This window comes from Halichoeres trimaculatus, unplaced genomic scaffold (assembly GCF_033239565.1).
Source record: "Halichoeres trimaculatus isolate MK-OKI-2021-1 unplaced genomic scaffold, fHalTri1.1 fHalTri1_scaffold_20, whole genome shotgun sequence".
In the NCBI taxonomy this organism is placed as follows: Eukaryota; Metazoa; Chordata; class Actinopteri; order Labriformes; family Labridae; genus Halichoeres; species Halichoeres trimaculatus.
In genome coordinates this window covers 28,733,790-28,749,735 of record NW_027437198.1, presented here as the reverse complement: position 1 = coordinate 28,749,735, position 15,946 = coordinate 28,733,790, and the positions used below count along the sequence as shown (strand labels likewise).

Below are 15,946 nucleotides of genomic sequence, written 5' to 3'. Positions count from 1 at the left end.
GTCAGAGGGGCAGGGTCAGAACAAATGGCGTCCCCCGAATAAAAACAATAAGCCCAACTGCAGTTCTTTGAACGTCCGCTTGGGGCAGACTGCAGAAGCACCAGGAACCACACACACACACACACACACACACACACACACACACACACACACACACACACACACACACACACACACACACACACACACCAAGCCAAATAAGCAAAAATAAACATGTTTACAGCCTGGTACAGAAATGTCTGCAGCCTGTCATCATGACACTCTTTGGTTGTACTATCCATTTCTGATCAATAATCAAATCAGCTTTGGTATTAAGCACTGAACAGGACAGAGAAGAATAGTTGGCTGTAATGGAAACTTTTGGCAGACGGTTCAATTCTTTAAGATGTTAAAGCTGATGAGCCAACTGTCTTTGGTTTGATAAGAAAACGGTAAATATCCATATCCAAGAGACAATTTTCAGTGAATATTTCTAACCTATACAATACTGGATCAGCTGACCAACATTTTTTTTCTAACTGAACTGATTTGAAATTGTATATTTTGAAAATGTAAATAAAAAGATACACAAACAAATAAACAAAAGAACTTACAAAAAAAAACAGAAAATCAAAATAGAAAAAAATCTTTGCAGTTTTTCAAATAATGCAAAAAAAACAAAATCAAACCATCTATACTTACACATGCCCAGCATTATACGGCCTACCCCCCTCATTAATACACCAAGCATACACATCAATACACATATTTACTTTAATACACGGTATACACACACACACACACACACACACACACACACACACACACACACACACACACACACACATTCATCCGTGTTGATTCATTTCTGCATCCACAGCCACAAACACACAAACAAAATGCTGATATTAAGAGTCTGAACATTAGTTTTTAAGAGTGCTGGAATCTGTGGAAGACTCAACATGAGAAACTTTTCACAGAACTTTATAACTACAAATTATATACAACCCACAGAAAATCCACCAGTTTTAATCATTAAATGTGTAAGAAGACCTTCAGGAAATGTGAATGAAATTGGTCAAATAAATAAACAGACACAACAAATGATTTTTGGTAACTTAATTTATTAATCCTCATTGAGTTTTAGTCAATATTATACTTACATGTACCCATATATATATATATAAAAACCTTTTGTTGCATACTTTCTGAAATGTCTTGAATAACGCTGAAGTTGCTTCGTCATCAGAACAGGCTCCACTGACTTCAAAACAATCAGTGAAAAATAAATTTGGTGTCTGAAGAAATTGGTAATAGTTCATTATAAAACATGGTGCATTTGGATTTGACAAAAACTTTTTAAAGACAATGAAATGATAGAAATAAGACAAAACACAACAATGATTAACAATGTAAAATATTTTCTTTCATAATGGATAAGGCAACGAGTATGGCCAAACACATGACTGAAAAATCTTTACAATTCAAGGCCTTACACATTATTTTACGCCAACTGTTAGTAAATACTTATTCAACTAAAGTTGAACTTACAGTATGATTATATCCTCACCTCATAGTTATATTAATACAGTAGATTTACAGTCAGTTTATTTGATCTATCATTGTTTTAAAGCAAGCTGTAGGGAGTTTTTGTCCAAGTGTGAGCTGGAAAGAAAAGGTCACTTTTGATAAAAAAAACAAAACATGAATGCTCGAGACATTTTAATGGGTGAAACTTCAACTGAGTATTCCTCTGAATTACTGTTTGAAAAGTCATTTCCAGTCACCTGATGATACGAAGAGGACCTATGTTCAAGGCATGTACTTCATCCCCTTCATCCTGGGGATGATTTGTATGTCTCTGATATCGTCATGCTGAAGCAGCCAACACAGGTAGCGCTCCGTGCCCATGCCCCATCCACTGGTGAGGAGTGGTTTCACCTGCCGCATGTTGATGTACCATTTGTAGGCCTGCTCTAGCACCCCATGATGCCTGAGTGCTTCCTGTACCATCTCGGGGGTGGAGTGACGTTCACCCAGACCAACAGTCTCACCCAGCCCCAGGAGAAGATCACAAGCTTTGGCTTTGCAGTGCCCCGTGCCCTCCACATACGCCTGGTAGAAGGGGACCCCTAGATGGTCCATCTCAGTGAGCCAGACTGCCCCACCATACTTCTCAATCAAGACCTGTTCTCCTTTGCGTGTTAGCTTTCTGCCAAACTGGGGCTGGCCATCCTGAACCCACTCCAAGCAGTCAGCAGTGGGCATCATGGGAATGGCCTGGTCAAGAGAAACTCGTGGCAGTGCAGTTTTTCCATCGAGTTTTTCCAGCATGGCTTCAACGTGCGTCAGGGTACCAGCGGTGTTAAGGATCATATCAGAGTGTTTCTTCAACATCGACCTGGTGAGGTGAGACAGGTATCCCTCTGCTACAGCGATGGCATTGTTCATGTCACCGAGCAGTTCACACTCCACATGGTAGAACTGGTTCAGGTGTGTGGAGTCAGGATCTTCCCCCCTGAAGCTGGGAGAAATGTAGTACGTCCCCGGCAGATTCTCCTGGAAGCGAAGGAAGTACTCGAGTACAAACTGCATTGAGTCAGCAAGATAGATTTCTTGACCCAGCAGGTTTACAGACACTGGTTCAGAGTCAGAACCAAGGCCCATTGGTGAGGAGATGGTGTCTGTGGTGAGCGGGGTCAGGGCGTAGGAGAACTGGCAGGTGTTGTGGAAGTACTCCACAGTGCTGTGGAAAAGTGTGTTTTGGATCTGAAACAGGTTGCGATACCACTGGCTCTTGATGGCGAATGTGGAGTGGGACTGTGGGTCTTTCCACGAGTGGGGCGGCCGGCACTGGGTCATTTCTGTGTGGATCTTTTTGAGAGCTTCAGGATCAGCTGCAGGGCCATCCAGTGATGACACAAATCCAGGATAGTTTACAAAGACTTCTGGTCGCAGCTCAGCTGGCTTGGTGCCATCCGGTGCCGGTACCAGAGGGATCAGCTTGGCATGAGCATAGTCAATCTCAAAGCCTTCAAAGATCAGAGCAACGCCCCGAGCTTTCATCCCCTTCTCCACGAGATGGGCAACTTTATAGGTCGCTAAGATCAGGGCCTTGTAGTCAGCTTCCTCCAGTCTGAATATGTCACTGGATAGTGGCTTACGTGGCACCACAACAGTCAGTCCAGGTGTGTTTGGGTACGGTGTCAGGAAGGCAACATGCTTGTCGTCTTCCCAAACTCTCCACTGTTGCTGCTCCCCACGTACAATGCGACTGAATATGTTGTCATCGGAGTTGTCCCCAAAAAAGTCAAAGCAGGACGGGGCATTCGGTGTGGGCAGCCCATTCCTGATCTTGGCTTGGACCTGAGCAAGTGCCTCGCTGTCCCACCTTGGGCCACTTTTGGAGGTGCAGAAACCAGGATCATAGGTGTGAAATTCAACTTCACCAGCCAGGTGGGGCTTCCACTTTGGCTCCAGGCCATGAAGAGGGAGCAGTTTTATCTGTGCTGGCTGGTCATGTGTTGGACTGAACACCAAGGCGCACCGCTGCACTCCTAACCGCTCACAAAGCAAGCCTGACACAACTCTAGCTCCAAGTAAAACCCCCACAAAATCAGGCACTGCCATCTGGAAGATGCTCCCTGCCCCACTGAGAGTTTTCCTGGTCAGGATGGTCGACCCAGGGGTCCAGGGGTTGGGGCTGAGGAAGGCAACCAGCTCATCAGTTTCCCAGACCACATCGGAGAAGCTCCTTGTGGGCCTCAGAACCTCGACCCTTGAAATGCCGTCAACCATCGAAGCCACAAACATCACACCTGCATTTGTTTCGATGGTGGCCTCACCTTTCTTGTCAACAGCGATAATTCCTCCACAGGACCCCTTCAGGTTCTCGCTCAGCACTTCTTTACACGCTTGTCTGATGCTGTACCCTTTATGGGTGTACAGACCGGCTATTTTCTGTGCAACGGTGTGTCTCAGAAACACATCTCCGTCTCCCGAGCAGGTTATCGCGACCTTATCATCAGCATATATTCCTGCCCCTACCACTGCTGTGTCTCCAACTCGACCTCTAAGCTTTCCCACCAGCCCTCCTGTGGAAGACGCAGCAGCTAAGACACGGCAGCGATCCACAGCCACGGCTCCAACCGTCTGAGGGTGGTTGTTTTTCGAGTTATTTCCATCTCTGAGCCTTGCAGCCAACTCTTTCTGACGTATGTCAGTGTGGAAATACTCGGGCTCAACACGCTGCTCTTTGCCCTCTACACTGTGAAGAAGCTCTTCAGCTCCTTCCCCCACAATGAGTGAATGTGAGCTGCTCTCCATCACACATCTGGCTGCTTTCACTGCGTTCTTGACACTTTTTACACAAGCAACAGAACCTGAGCTCCTGGTGTGGCCGTCTACAACGGTCGCTTCCATTTCATTTTGTCCGTCTTTGTTGAGCACTGAACCTTTGCCTGCGTTGAACAGGAAGCAGTCCTCGAGAGCTTCCACTGATCTCTGAACACCATCCAAACTTTTGCCACCTTGTTGAAGCACTTGAGATCCCAGGAGCAGGGCTGTCTGTAGAGCAAACTCAATAACACCAACCACCTCGGGGCTGAGCAACATCTCCTCTCCAGCACCACCGTGGATCACCAGGGTGTAGTCTGGGCTCATGCCAGACGTGGGTTCAACAAATGATTTGCAACTGTTGAGCCTCTCTGGGCAGTGATTTCTCTCACCGTTCATTTTCTCAGTTTGCCCCTTTTGGAGGACACACTCCAGGGCTCCCATCTGGTTTGCTATGGCGTATCTAACGGCTAAAAGCATCACCAACTTCAGGTTTTTCCTCAGGGTGTCTCTCAGCTTCTCAAGCGTCAAAGCAAAGCTCCCTTTCCCATTAAGCACTATACGAACTTTGTCTCTCTTTCCAAGGTAGGTTACAGCAAGCTGGTCTTTGGCATAAACATTCCCGACCCCACACTCAACACCCTCCACCATATCTGTACCTGTGAGGTACACAGATGGACATCCAAAGGGGTCCAGGAACTTTCTGAGTGGATTATCAGACGGCAAAAATCGACGCAGGGCAGCTAAATGAGGACCAACCCCTTGGCCACTTTTGGTTGTTCGGATGAGGCTCTTATGTTCCAAAAAAGCGACGTGGAACAAGTGTAGGAGGTCGGTCGTGTATCGAACCTTCTTATCTGGGCCAATGCATGATGCTAAGGCACTCACCAACTTGCGGGAGTGCATGGTGAGTGAGTATGTAGGATCACATCGGCCATGTTTGTAGTGGCGCATGTGAGTGGGTGTGACAAGGATGTGACTGGCAGCAGAATCCCCGAGAGTCTGCCTCAGAGAAAGCTGCAAAGAGAAGTTGATCCAGGCATCATAAAGGCCTCTTTGCCCTCTGAGGGTGGAGAAGACGTCCGGATAGGAAGGCATATCAAAAGTCAGAACTGGATGTGTTGCTTGGAAACCTGTGCTGGGCTTTGGTGCAAATTTCTCTAGCAAAGGAAATGTAAGGGACGCCGGGTGGACACAAGTACCATTGTTTGCCCTGACCAACCCGTTCACATTGCCTGTGTCAGTGTGCACAAGGGTCAGGTCAACCGTTTCTGAAAGGTTGAAGATCTGCTCTGTCACAAGCCCAGCTACCATCCCATCCACAGCACTGTGCTCAAACACAATCCCAGCCGTGCTGTCTTTGAAGACCACCAGGTTCACCACCTGTTGAGGCAGAAGAAGCAAAGAGAACGAGGTGAAGAACCTGATCTCAGCTCAGTTTAAAGTCATAACCAAGATGCTACCAAATACCTTGTCATAGTATCTCAGACACGGGCTGTCTCCCGCTCCCCCGAGCCTCACTTCATTGAGGACATCAGCCAGCTCAGACGGTGCGTTGCGGTCCTCCAGACAAAGCGTAAGCACTGCGCTCTCCATCCGAAGCAGCGATGCTGCTGCTGCTCCTCCTCGCCCGAGGATCTCCTCCCTGGCAGCAGCCCAGGCTTTACGCCCAAGAGTCGAGAGGCTGCAAATGGTGGAGGGGCGGTTCTGGTTTCCTGCCCGGGGCTGATCCATCACCTGAGCCAGCTGGTAGTAGATGTCAATAAAGGGTCTGGCAAGAAGTGGCCCACCAGCACTGGGGCGCCAAAGTATGTCGACCGGGAACACGCCACCAGTGCAGGTGATGATGGCATGGATGCTATCTGGGTAGATCTGGAAATAAGTAAATAATTAAGTACAAGGTCAATAATTGATGAAAAAAAATAAAATAAAAATGGACTGTTGACAGACCCATCTGTGAAAACATAAAACCCCTTACACTAACCCCCTGGAGTAATCAGGGATCTCACCTTAATGTCATCGTGGTTTCTGCCAGGGATCCGGCTGGCGGCGAACACCTCGGACTGCTGAGTGCGCTCCATCGACACATTTCCCTCCAGTAACAGGGGCTCACAGTACAGCGTGGCCGCTGCCCAGAGCAGAGCCGCTGCCCTCCCCAGCTGGGAGCAGTGCTTCAGCTGGGAGGGGAGGAGGACGACGGGGAGAGCTGTGGAGGTGGGCAAGGGGTCAGCACAAGCCAGCAGACCTCTCTTAAACTGCTCCGTCACCCAGTTCTCCTTCCCTGAAGCAACAGCTCCTAGTTTCTCCTGGGCCTCCTGAAGAAGCTCCCTCTGCTCCTCCAGAGCACTTTTAAACCCAGGATACAGGTCGGGACTCAGGGTGAGCTGCAGGACACGGCTCACCTCCTGCAAGGTAGCATCTAGGTCGGGAACGGGGTAGTCGAGAAGAGCCATCCTGCAGCAAAAGAGGAAGCTGGGTACAGGAGGAGGAGGAGGAGGAGAAGGATCAGAGGTCGTTACTCTTTGATGAACACAGAAGCAAAATCAGAGCCGATCAATCTGTCTCAGCTGGACTTTGCGTTAAGTGGTTAGCACACGGTAAAGTAGCTGAACAGCTGTCTGTGGTGTGATGATCTACTGTCAGACGACACGTGTCCCCTGTCGTTATCTGCTGCTGTACGTCTTCACGTGACGCCCAGCCTTTGTTTCATTAGCGGAGCCTCTCAGTGAGTCACCTGATCCTGGTCTGATCCGGAGCGGGACACTAGACTCTTTGTGGAGTCTGTTCAAGAGGAGGCAACAGAAGGCATCCACATTTTGCTTCCTAGTTAGACAATACCCCTGAGACTGCGAGTCCACATGGACCCTGCTAATGACAGATAACGAAGCTCATCAGCTCACACGTGAAAGCAGTTACCGTCTCCAACTCCAGCCGGGCATTTTTCTCTCTGGTTGTCAGGGAAACGTTTCCTCGCTGCTGGGAAATTTGATTTCTGTAATTTGTCTTATCAGTTTGAGTCATCCACACACTGATGGTTGACTGTTTTCTCTCTGAGAGGGATTCAGGGTCAGCGAGGATCCCCTCAGGTCTCATGACTCCCATGGTTCATCTACTGAGCGACGGCAGAGATCCCTTCACACCGAGCGGTACCAGAAAGTCAGTCCACAAGTATGAGTCCTCTGTTCTTCATCCTTTATGTTTGGATTCATAACTTCAACCCTCTTCTTCATTTAAAGGTCCAATTCACTCAAAACCTGGTGCTGAGCCATAGATCCTCTCAGTATCAACGATTCAGACTTTTAGAGTTACTGACATTTTTAAAACACCGTGTTTCATCGATTCACCTTCAAACCAACATTTCATCAAAGATCTCAGGAATAAACAGAACTTTAAAATAAATCAGAGCATTTCAGCTTTTTTCTCTGTTGGTTTAACTCGAGTCCCCATAAAAACACACAGACATGAAAGGGTTTGGGTTTTTATCTGGATACGTGAACTTAAAGACGTCATTTTAAAAAAAGATAAACTCTGTCAGTAAAATATCGTCATAACAAGAAAAACGTCAGAAAGAAACATTCACAGCTGATATCCACGCCAGTGTTTGCGTCATATGTTAGACTTTACGTGAGTCACATCCAGAGAAACATTTAGTTTATGATTTTAAAATAAATCAATGAAGCCTGTGAAAGTTTTAAAGTTACATTTTCACCCATTTCAAGCCTTCAGATGAACACGTTTTACATGTGACTATAAACCATAATATGTTCATTTACCTTCAGAGCTTTTCAAATAGTTTTGTTATAAATAAAATCATTTTACCTCAGTCTGGATATTTCACTCAGATCCGACTTCTCCACAGGAAAGAGGACGAGTTAGAGAGATGGAGGCTGAGCTGGACGACAAAAACAGGAGTTTGTCTCTAATACGGAGGCAGTGACTCCAATTAGGATAATCAGTGTCTTACCTCCCCTCTCTCCCCCCTCCCTGTCTCTCCCTGTCTCTCTGTCTTTGCTCTGTTCATGTCTTCATATCAGTCTCTAACTTCAGAGATGAAGCACCATCAGCTTCATCACCAGGAGTCCAGGAAGACTCTGGGTCAGGTCCACACTCTGAGCGGATCATCACAGCTCAAATAAAAACTCTGAACTTTTTACAAAGACTTGGGTTAGGGGTTAGGGTTAGGGTTAAAATCATCGTCCTGGAGGTGAGACAGCAGCTCCAGAGGTGAGACAGCAGCTCCAGAGGTGAGACAGCAGCTCCAGAGGTGAGACAGCAGCTCCAGAGGTGAGACAGCAGCTCCAGAGGTGAGACAGCAGCTCCAGAGGCCTGAGGTGAGACAGCAGCTCCAGAGGTGAGACAGCAGCTCCAGAGGTGAGACAGCAGCTCCAGGGGTGAGACAGCAGCTCCAGAGGTGAGACAGCAGCTCCAGAGGTGAGACAGCAGCTCCAGAGGTGAGACAGCAGCTCCAGAGGTGAGACAGCAGCTCCAGAGGTGAGACAGCAGCTCCAGAGGCCTGAGGTGAGACAGCAGCTCCAGAGGTGAGACAGCAGCTCCAGAGGTGAGACAGCAGCTCCAGGGGTGAGACAGCAGCTCCAGAGGTGAGACAGCAGCTCCAGAGGTGAGACAGCAGCTCCAGAGGCCTGAGGTGAGACAGCAGCTCCAGAGGCCTGAGAAAAGCTGTCTCCTCCTCCTCCTCCTCTGACTCCCCATCAGGTGGTGATAACCGTTAAACTTTAAGGAAAAATAAAACTTGAGTCAGTGACTTGGTCTGCTGGCCAAAGCAGGGCCAAAGCAGGGCCAAAGCAGGGCCAAAGCAGGGCCAAAGCAGGGCCAAAGCAGGGCCAAAGCAGGGCCAAAGCAGAGTCAAAGCAGGGCCAAAGCAGGGCCACAGCAGGGCCAAAGCAGGGCCCAAACCACAGCCGATCACTGATCGTGATCTTAGGAGATCAGCCTGAGCGTCTGTGAACAGGTAGAAAGGAGCAGGTGAATATTACACAGAGTGAAAAGTTCAGCCTGATCAGAAAGAGAGCTGTGCCGTGTTAAAGGTTCATAACACAAGTTGATTTTCTGAAAATCTTTTTAAACTTAAACTTTTGGTGAATGAAGAAATAACATTTAGAGCTCCCCCTGGTGGCTGGCTGCTGTATGGGTCTGTGGCTCTCAGATGAAATATGGCGGCACTTGGAAATTAAAAGACGCGTCATGTGAATTATTCCAGTGTTTGTACCTTAAATATAATTTACACCGTCTTAGAGAAAAACCCCTGACGCCTCCTAACCAGCGTCTGGGTCCTGGAGGAGGACTGGAGGAGGACTGGAGGAGGACTGGAGGAGGACTGGAGGAGGACTGGAGTCATGTGCTCTGCATCAGGGTTTTAAATTAGACTCAGAAGTTCCCTCATGGCCTCCTCCCTCCACTCTCACAGACCGGTTTCAGGAAGTTTTATCGAGGTACGTGATCAAACGTCCTCGCCAAACACAGTCATGTGATAACGTAACAGATCCGGGCGTGATCACTAATCTGTCTCGTGTCTGTGGGTGAATGAATGAATCCTGCTCCTAAATGCAGATTTGTGTTGTGTTGTGTGAGACTTGAGAGGAAGTGAATGATTTCAAACGTTTTCCTGCAGAGTGAAGAGGAGCTGAGAGGATCAGATTTATTTCTGTCAGTCAGGTTCAGATTGTTTCTCTGAACCTCTGGGTCTGTGTAATGAGACATTTCAAACCTTCATAAAAAGATAAAATAAAACACAATAAATGAAGTTAAAGTGTAATCCAGGGGAGATCCAGGGAGAATTTCTGTGGAAAGTCTGAAATAAAAATCTTTGTTTTCATTCAGCCTTTGAAGAATCAATGAAATAAACTCAGGTGTTGAACAGAGCTGCTGTGAGAGGAAGGACTGAAGGAAAACTACAGAAACTGTTTGTCTCTGACTTCTGTGAAACTTTAAATCAGGTTGCTCAGAGCAACAGTAGATGGCAGCACCACACACACACACACACACACACACACACACACACACACACACACACACACACACACACACACACACACACACACACACACACACACACACTTGTTGGCACAGGCAGGACCTGTTTGGTTGTAGTTGAGGTCTCTGGTCTCTGGTCCCTGGTCTGGTCTACAGTGAACATGGGTCTTCAGGCTCGGACTCTGGTCTCCGCTTCGTGGCTCTCTAACATGGTCAAACGGAACCTCGTCGGACCGAGCCTCCGGGTCCTGGACTCGTCCTGGTACCTGCCTATGATGAACCGGGACAGTAAGAAGGAGTTCTCGGAGTCCCACATCCCGGGAGCGTCCTTCTTCGACATCGATGCGTGCTCGGACCGGACCTCCCGGTTCGACCACACGCTGCCGTCGGAGCAGCAGTTCGCGGACTACGTGGGGGACCTGGGCATCGGGAACGACAGCCATGTGGTGGTCTACGACGCCAGCGACTACGGGGCGTTTTCCTGCACCAGGGTCTGGTGGATGTTCCGCTTGTTCGGTCACACTAAGGTCTCGGTTCTGAACGGAGGGTTCAGGAACTGGGTCGCAGAGGGTCACCCGGTCTCTGGGACCTACACCCGGCCTGAAGCGGTGCGCTTCACGGCAAACATGAACCGCTCCTGGGTCAGGTCATTTGAGGACGTCAGGGAAAACATCCCGACCCAGCGGTTCCAGGTGGTGGACGCAAGGCCCCACGGGAGATTCCGGGGAGTGGATCCGGAGCCACGAGAGGGTGAGTCCGGTCTGATGACCTGTATTTACCGTGGGACACCTGATAATATACATATATTTAGACAACATCAGTCCTTTCTTTACAAAACCTAACGAGGGAGGGGGAGGGGGTATGTAGGAAAACTGCACATGCGCAGCAGGGACTGTGACTAAAACCTGTCTGGAGTCTATGCAGGTTTTGCAGTTTTGGAAGAAGTAAATCTGGAAGTTAATCTGCTTCTGTAGCAAAGACATAACATATTCAACAAACTCACTCACTCACTCACTCACTCACTCACTCACTCAGACACTCACTCACTCACTCAGACACATGAAGACATGAAAAGGAAATTCTGACAGAGAGCAGAATAAGAGGAAACGCCATCTTGTATTAAAAATGAGGAAACACAGGAGCTAAAAGTGATATGATACTGAAAAATACTCAAAAATACCAGAGGGTAAGATAAATAAACGAGTTAATAAATAAAATAAAATAACAGTAAAGAATAAAAGTTAGATAAATAATATTGTAAAATGAGATTGTGTAACATCAGGTACGTAATAAAATCAGCTCAAACTGGAGAAGCATTTAATAACATTCCAAGTAAAAAAAATAAAATTAAATACATAAAATAAATTAAAAATCTGACTGAAATGTAGTAATAAAACAAATAAAAGGGTTAAAATAAGTGACATATAACATAAAACAATATTAAATAGAATCAGCTCAAAGCCAGATTAAAGAGGGGGGTCTGGACTCTGCCTTTAAACATGAACAGTAGCTGCTGCTCATGGACGTGAGCAGCTGTGGGAGGGTTCACCTCTGAGGACGTGGCGTGTTTCCTGACTGTAAACGTAACACGGGGAGCAGTGAAGCTCCCTGTGAACTACCTGTAGAAGAGGAACATTGCATTGTGGGAAATGAAAGCTGGTTGTTTACTGAGAACTTTATTTTTTGGCGTTTGGACCCTGATCTGTTTGTGCTGCGTGTCCTTGTGGTTTGGGAAACAGCTGGTCTCGGCCTGATCCGGGTCTGTCCTGGTCTGAAAAGGAGTACGATGAGCGACACGCCGTGTGATAAAACCAGTTTGAGGAAAAATCCTCTCAGGACGGTTTCCTGTGGCTTCCTGTCAGTAACCTGATCCTCTCTGTCCCACAGGTGTGTCTCCAGGTCACATCCCCGGCTCCAGGTGCATGCCGTTCTCAGACTTCCTCGATGATAGAGGCATGATCCTGTCCACAGACCGGCTCAGAGAGCTCTTTGAGAAGTCACAAGTGGACCTTAATAAGCCAATCTGTGGGACATGTGGCTCCGGCGTGACCGCCTGTCACATGGTGCTGGCTGCTCATCTGTGCGGCTCTCCCGGGGCGGCCGTCTACGTCGGGTCCTGGTATGAGTGGTTCAGCAGGGCCCCGGCAGAGCACGTGGTCTCTGAGGCCCAGAACCAGCCCAGGGGGGGGTGAAGACACAGTCTGGGGTTTTCACTCTGAGCTTTAAGGTAGTTTGAGCAGAAAAGGATCCTGAAATAATCACTGTGAGATCACACGTTTCCTGTGGAGCTGGGTGAGCGGGTGGAGCGGGTGGAGCGGGTGGCGTGGGGTTAAACGCTTCACGAGCTGAGGTTGTCTGAGTGTGGAGCTGTCACTTCTTATTTTAGAATCACAACACGTTAAAAATAACTCTGTGTTTCTCCCACTGAAGCAGCTGTTGAACACCTACACAATCACTCAGACTGAGCTCCTCTGTGAACCCTCAGACTCTGGCTGTTTGAGGTCAAACTGGGCTCTTTAAAAACCAAACCTGTGCCTTTAACTTTGTTCCCATAAGCCCTCGCCACAGAAACTGAAATCTGAGCCGCTGTTAGAGTCTGATATAAATCTTTACCAGCCCGGACATGAGCCGCGCTCACCTGGAAAATCAAGAAAAATGTTTTAATAGGTGTTTGTGAGGTGAACTCAGGACGTCTTAACCTGAGCAGCTTAACGAGCACGTCGTTAACCAAAGACCCTCTGATTGGCTGACCCTGAGGAAAAGGTGCTGAGCTAAAACCTTAACAGGGACTGGAGCTGTGAGCACCAGTAGCTACAGGAACAATCAGGATCTGGGGAAAATGTGACTGAAACTTATTTTTCCTTCAGGTGTAGTCTGGCGCCACCTGTTGGTGCTTCAGTGTGTGTGCACTTTAAAGAGAGAGAAGCCTGAAACCTGAAACTTTCACCTCAGAGAAAATTCACTTTTTAAAAGTTCCCAGTTTGTTTGATTGTGTGAAATTAAATCTTCACAGAATGATTCATCAATAAAGAGAAAAGGACCGCAGGTCTGAAAAACGCCTGTTTCTCTTTTTACTGGGGGGGGGGGGGGGGGGGGGTTACAGTGCCTGTTTTCCTGCTTTGAGCTGTCATATTTTAACAGTCCGAAGTTCAGGTCTGAGCTGTTTTTGAACCTGGACTCTGCGGGAGGTTGGAGGATCACTGAGGATCACTCTGAGCGAAGGACCGTTTCCCTCTAGCGCCCGGAGTTTGTACCTCCTCGCTTCCCGTCATGGCGGCTCAGACCCGGGCCCTGGTGTCCGGACAGTGGCTGGCAGATGCCATCAGGAACAGCCTGATCGGGCCCAAACTCCGCGTCCTGGACACCTCCTGGTACCTACCGAAAACCCAGCGGGACCCCGGAGCAGAGTTCGCGCAGAGACACATCCCGGGATCCTCCTTCTTCGACATCGACGAGTGCAGCGACAGGAGCTCCGCGTTTGACCACATGCTGCCCACCCCCAGCCACTTCTCCCGGTACGTGGGCCAGCTGGGCATCGGGAACGACACGCACGTCGTGGTTTATGACACCAGTGACTTCGGCGCGTACAGCGCGCCCCGGGTGTGGTGGATGTTCCGCCTGTTCGGACACAGCCTGGTGTCCGTGCTGGACGGGGGCTTCAGGAACTGGCTGGCGGACGGCCACCCCGTCTCATCCGAGCCCCCCAGCCCCGAGGCCACGGAGTTCACGGCGACCATGGAGCAGGCCTGGGTGAAGAGCTACGAAGACATGCTGGACAACGTCCGCACCAAGAGGGTCCAGGTGGTGGACGCCAGGTCCGCGGGGAGGTTCAGGGGGGTCGAGCCGGAGCCCAGAGACGGTGAGCAGGACCCGGGTCCGGAACAGGGACTCTGTTTGAACCCTTTAGCTCTGACAGTTACCAGAGAGTCTTCATCACTTTAACTGAGGAAGACTCAGACCGTGAGGAGTGAAGAGCAGGAGCATCTGTAGCTCAGCAGGAGGTGCACAGAGCAGGAGGTGCCAGCACAGAGCAGGAGGTGCACAGAGCAGGAGGTGCAAGCACAGAGCAGGAGGAGCACAGAGCAGGAGGTGACAGCACAGAGCAGGAGGTGAGAGCAAAGAGCAGGAGGAGCACAGAGCAGGAGGTGCACAGAGCAGGAGGTGAGAGCAAAGAGCAGGAGGAGCACAGAGCAGGAGGAGCACAGAGCAGGAGGTGCACAGAGCAGGAGGTGCACAGAGCAGGAGGTGTCTGCACAGAGCAGGAGGTGCACAGAGCAGGAGGTGCACAGAGTAGGAGGTGCCAGCACAGAGCAGGAGGTGCACAGAGCAGGAGGTGCACAGAGCAGGAGGTGCACAGAGCAGGAGGTGACAGCACAGAGCAGGAGGTGCCTGTTAGACATTAACACTTTTTATCAGAGCCAGAGGTTCATACAAAGAAGAGATGTTGCTAAATACACACACACACACACACACACACACACACACACACACACACACACACACACACACACACATATACACACACACACATACACACACACACACACACACACATATACACACACACACACACACACACACACACACACACACACACACACAGAAATGTTTCTGAAGTTTCTGGAAAACTTTCTTCTTCTGTCCAGACACGCTGCCAGGACATTTCCCCGGCGCCATCAACATGCCTTTCCCCACCTTCATGGACGCGTCGGGGAAGGAGCTGGGGTCCGCTGGTTTGTCCAAACTGTTCGGGGACGCAGGGGTGGATCTGGAGAAGCCGGTCTGGGCCACCTGTGGGTCCGGGGTCACGGCGTGTCACGTGGTTCTGGCCGCCCACCTGCTCGGGCACCCCGGGGTGTGCGTTTACGACGGCTCCTGGTCCGAATGGTTCAAGAGGGCGTCCCCGGATCTGATCATCTCTGAGGGCGAGGGGAAGAAGGCGTGAGGAGGAAAGTCCAGCTCAGAGACGTTTCTCTGTCCTTACTCTCTCCACACAGAAACCAGACAACCAAGAGGACGACGCCTCAGTCATTTCATGAACAGAAATCTCTGCTTCGATCAGTGACTCTGTGATCACCTGACCTGTTCACCTGAGTTCACCTGAGTTCACCACTTTACCTGTAGAGGAGGATGTTTGACATTAGAAAACAAAGTATTTAGAAACCAGCAGAAAACATGTTTCCTATGTCAAAAACCAATAAAAGTCTTTAATGAGTGGACACAGAGCTGTGACTGACTCAGAGGATGTTTCTCAGGGATCAGATCTAATGTGACCTGTAGCTCCTCGGCTGCTCTCACCTGTGCCACCACCTGTCAGAGCTCAGTGTGTAAAAACCAGCCTCAGGATTTCAGGTGTTTAAAAACCAAACGTAAAAAATGAGGTTAAATTCAGCAGGTGTGATAAACAGGTAGTTATGATCAGAGAGGATAAACAGATAGTTATGATCAGAGAGGATAAACAGGTAGTTATGATCAGAGAGGATAAACAGGTAGTTATGATCAGAGAGGATAAACAGGTAGTTATGATCAGAGAGGATAAACAGGTAGTTATGATCAGAGAGGATAAACAGGTAGTTATGATCAGAGAGGATAAACAGGTAGTTATGATCAGAGAGGATAAACAGATAGTTATGATCAGAGA

General features: G+C 48.8%; 3 protein-coding genes across 3 annotated transcripts; 2 read left to right on the top strand and 1 right to left on the bottom strand.

Annotated features, from left to right (window-relative positions):
- Positions 1-1,168: 1,168 nt before the first annotated feature.
- Positions 1,169-8,246, bottom strand: LOC141809095 (uncharacterized). The gene is made up of 4 exons (XM_074695914.1): positions 8,134-8,246; positions 6,324-6,786; positions 5,785-6,186; positions 1,169-5,697 (listed from the first exon to the last, which is right to left on the bottom strand). Exons 2-4 carry the CDS (start codon positions 6,765-6,767, stop codon positions 1,792-1,794), a joined length of 4,752 nt encoding a protein of 1,583 aa, XP_074552015.1. The 5' UTR covers positions 6,768-6,786; positions 8,134-8,246; the 3' UTR covers positions 1,169-1,791.
- Positions 8,247-10,392: 2,146 nt separating this feature from the next.
- On the top strand, positions 10,393-12,592 carry LOC141809618 (3-mercaptopyruvate sulfurtransferase-like). The gene is made up of 2 exons (XM_074696719.1): positions 10,393-11,055; positions 12,193-12,592. Exons 1-2 carry the CDS (start codon positions 10,467-10,469, stop codon positions 12,495-12,497), a joined length of 894 nt encoding a protein of 297 aa, XP_074552820.1. The 5' UTR covers positions 10,393-10,466; the 3' UTR covers positions 12,498-12,592.
- An 831-nt stretch (positions 12,593-13,423) lies between these two features.
- LOC141809594 (3-mercaptopyruvate sulfurtransferase-like) lies at positions 13,424-15,547 on the top strand. Its single transcript, XM_074696685.1, has 2 exons — positions 13,424-14,164; positions 14,952-15,547. The coding sequence occupies exons 1-2, from the start codon at positions 13,576-13,578 to the stop codon at positions 15,248-15,250; spliced, it is 888 nt and encodes a 295-aa protein (XP_074552786.1). The 5' UTR covers positions 13,424-13,575; the 3' UTR covers positions 15,251-15,547.
- The last annotated feature ends 399 nt before the right edge of the window (positions 15,548-15,946 follow it).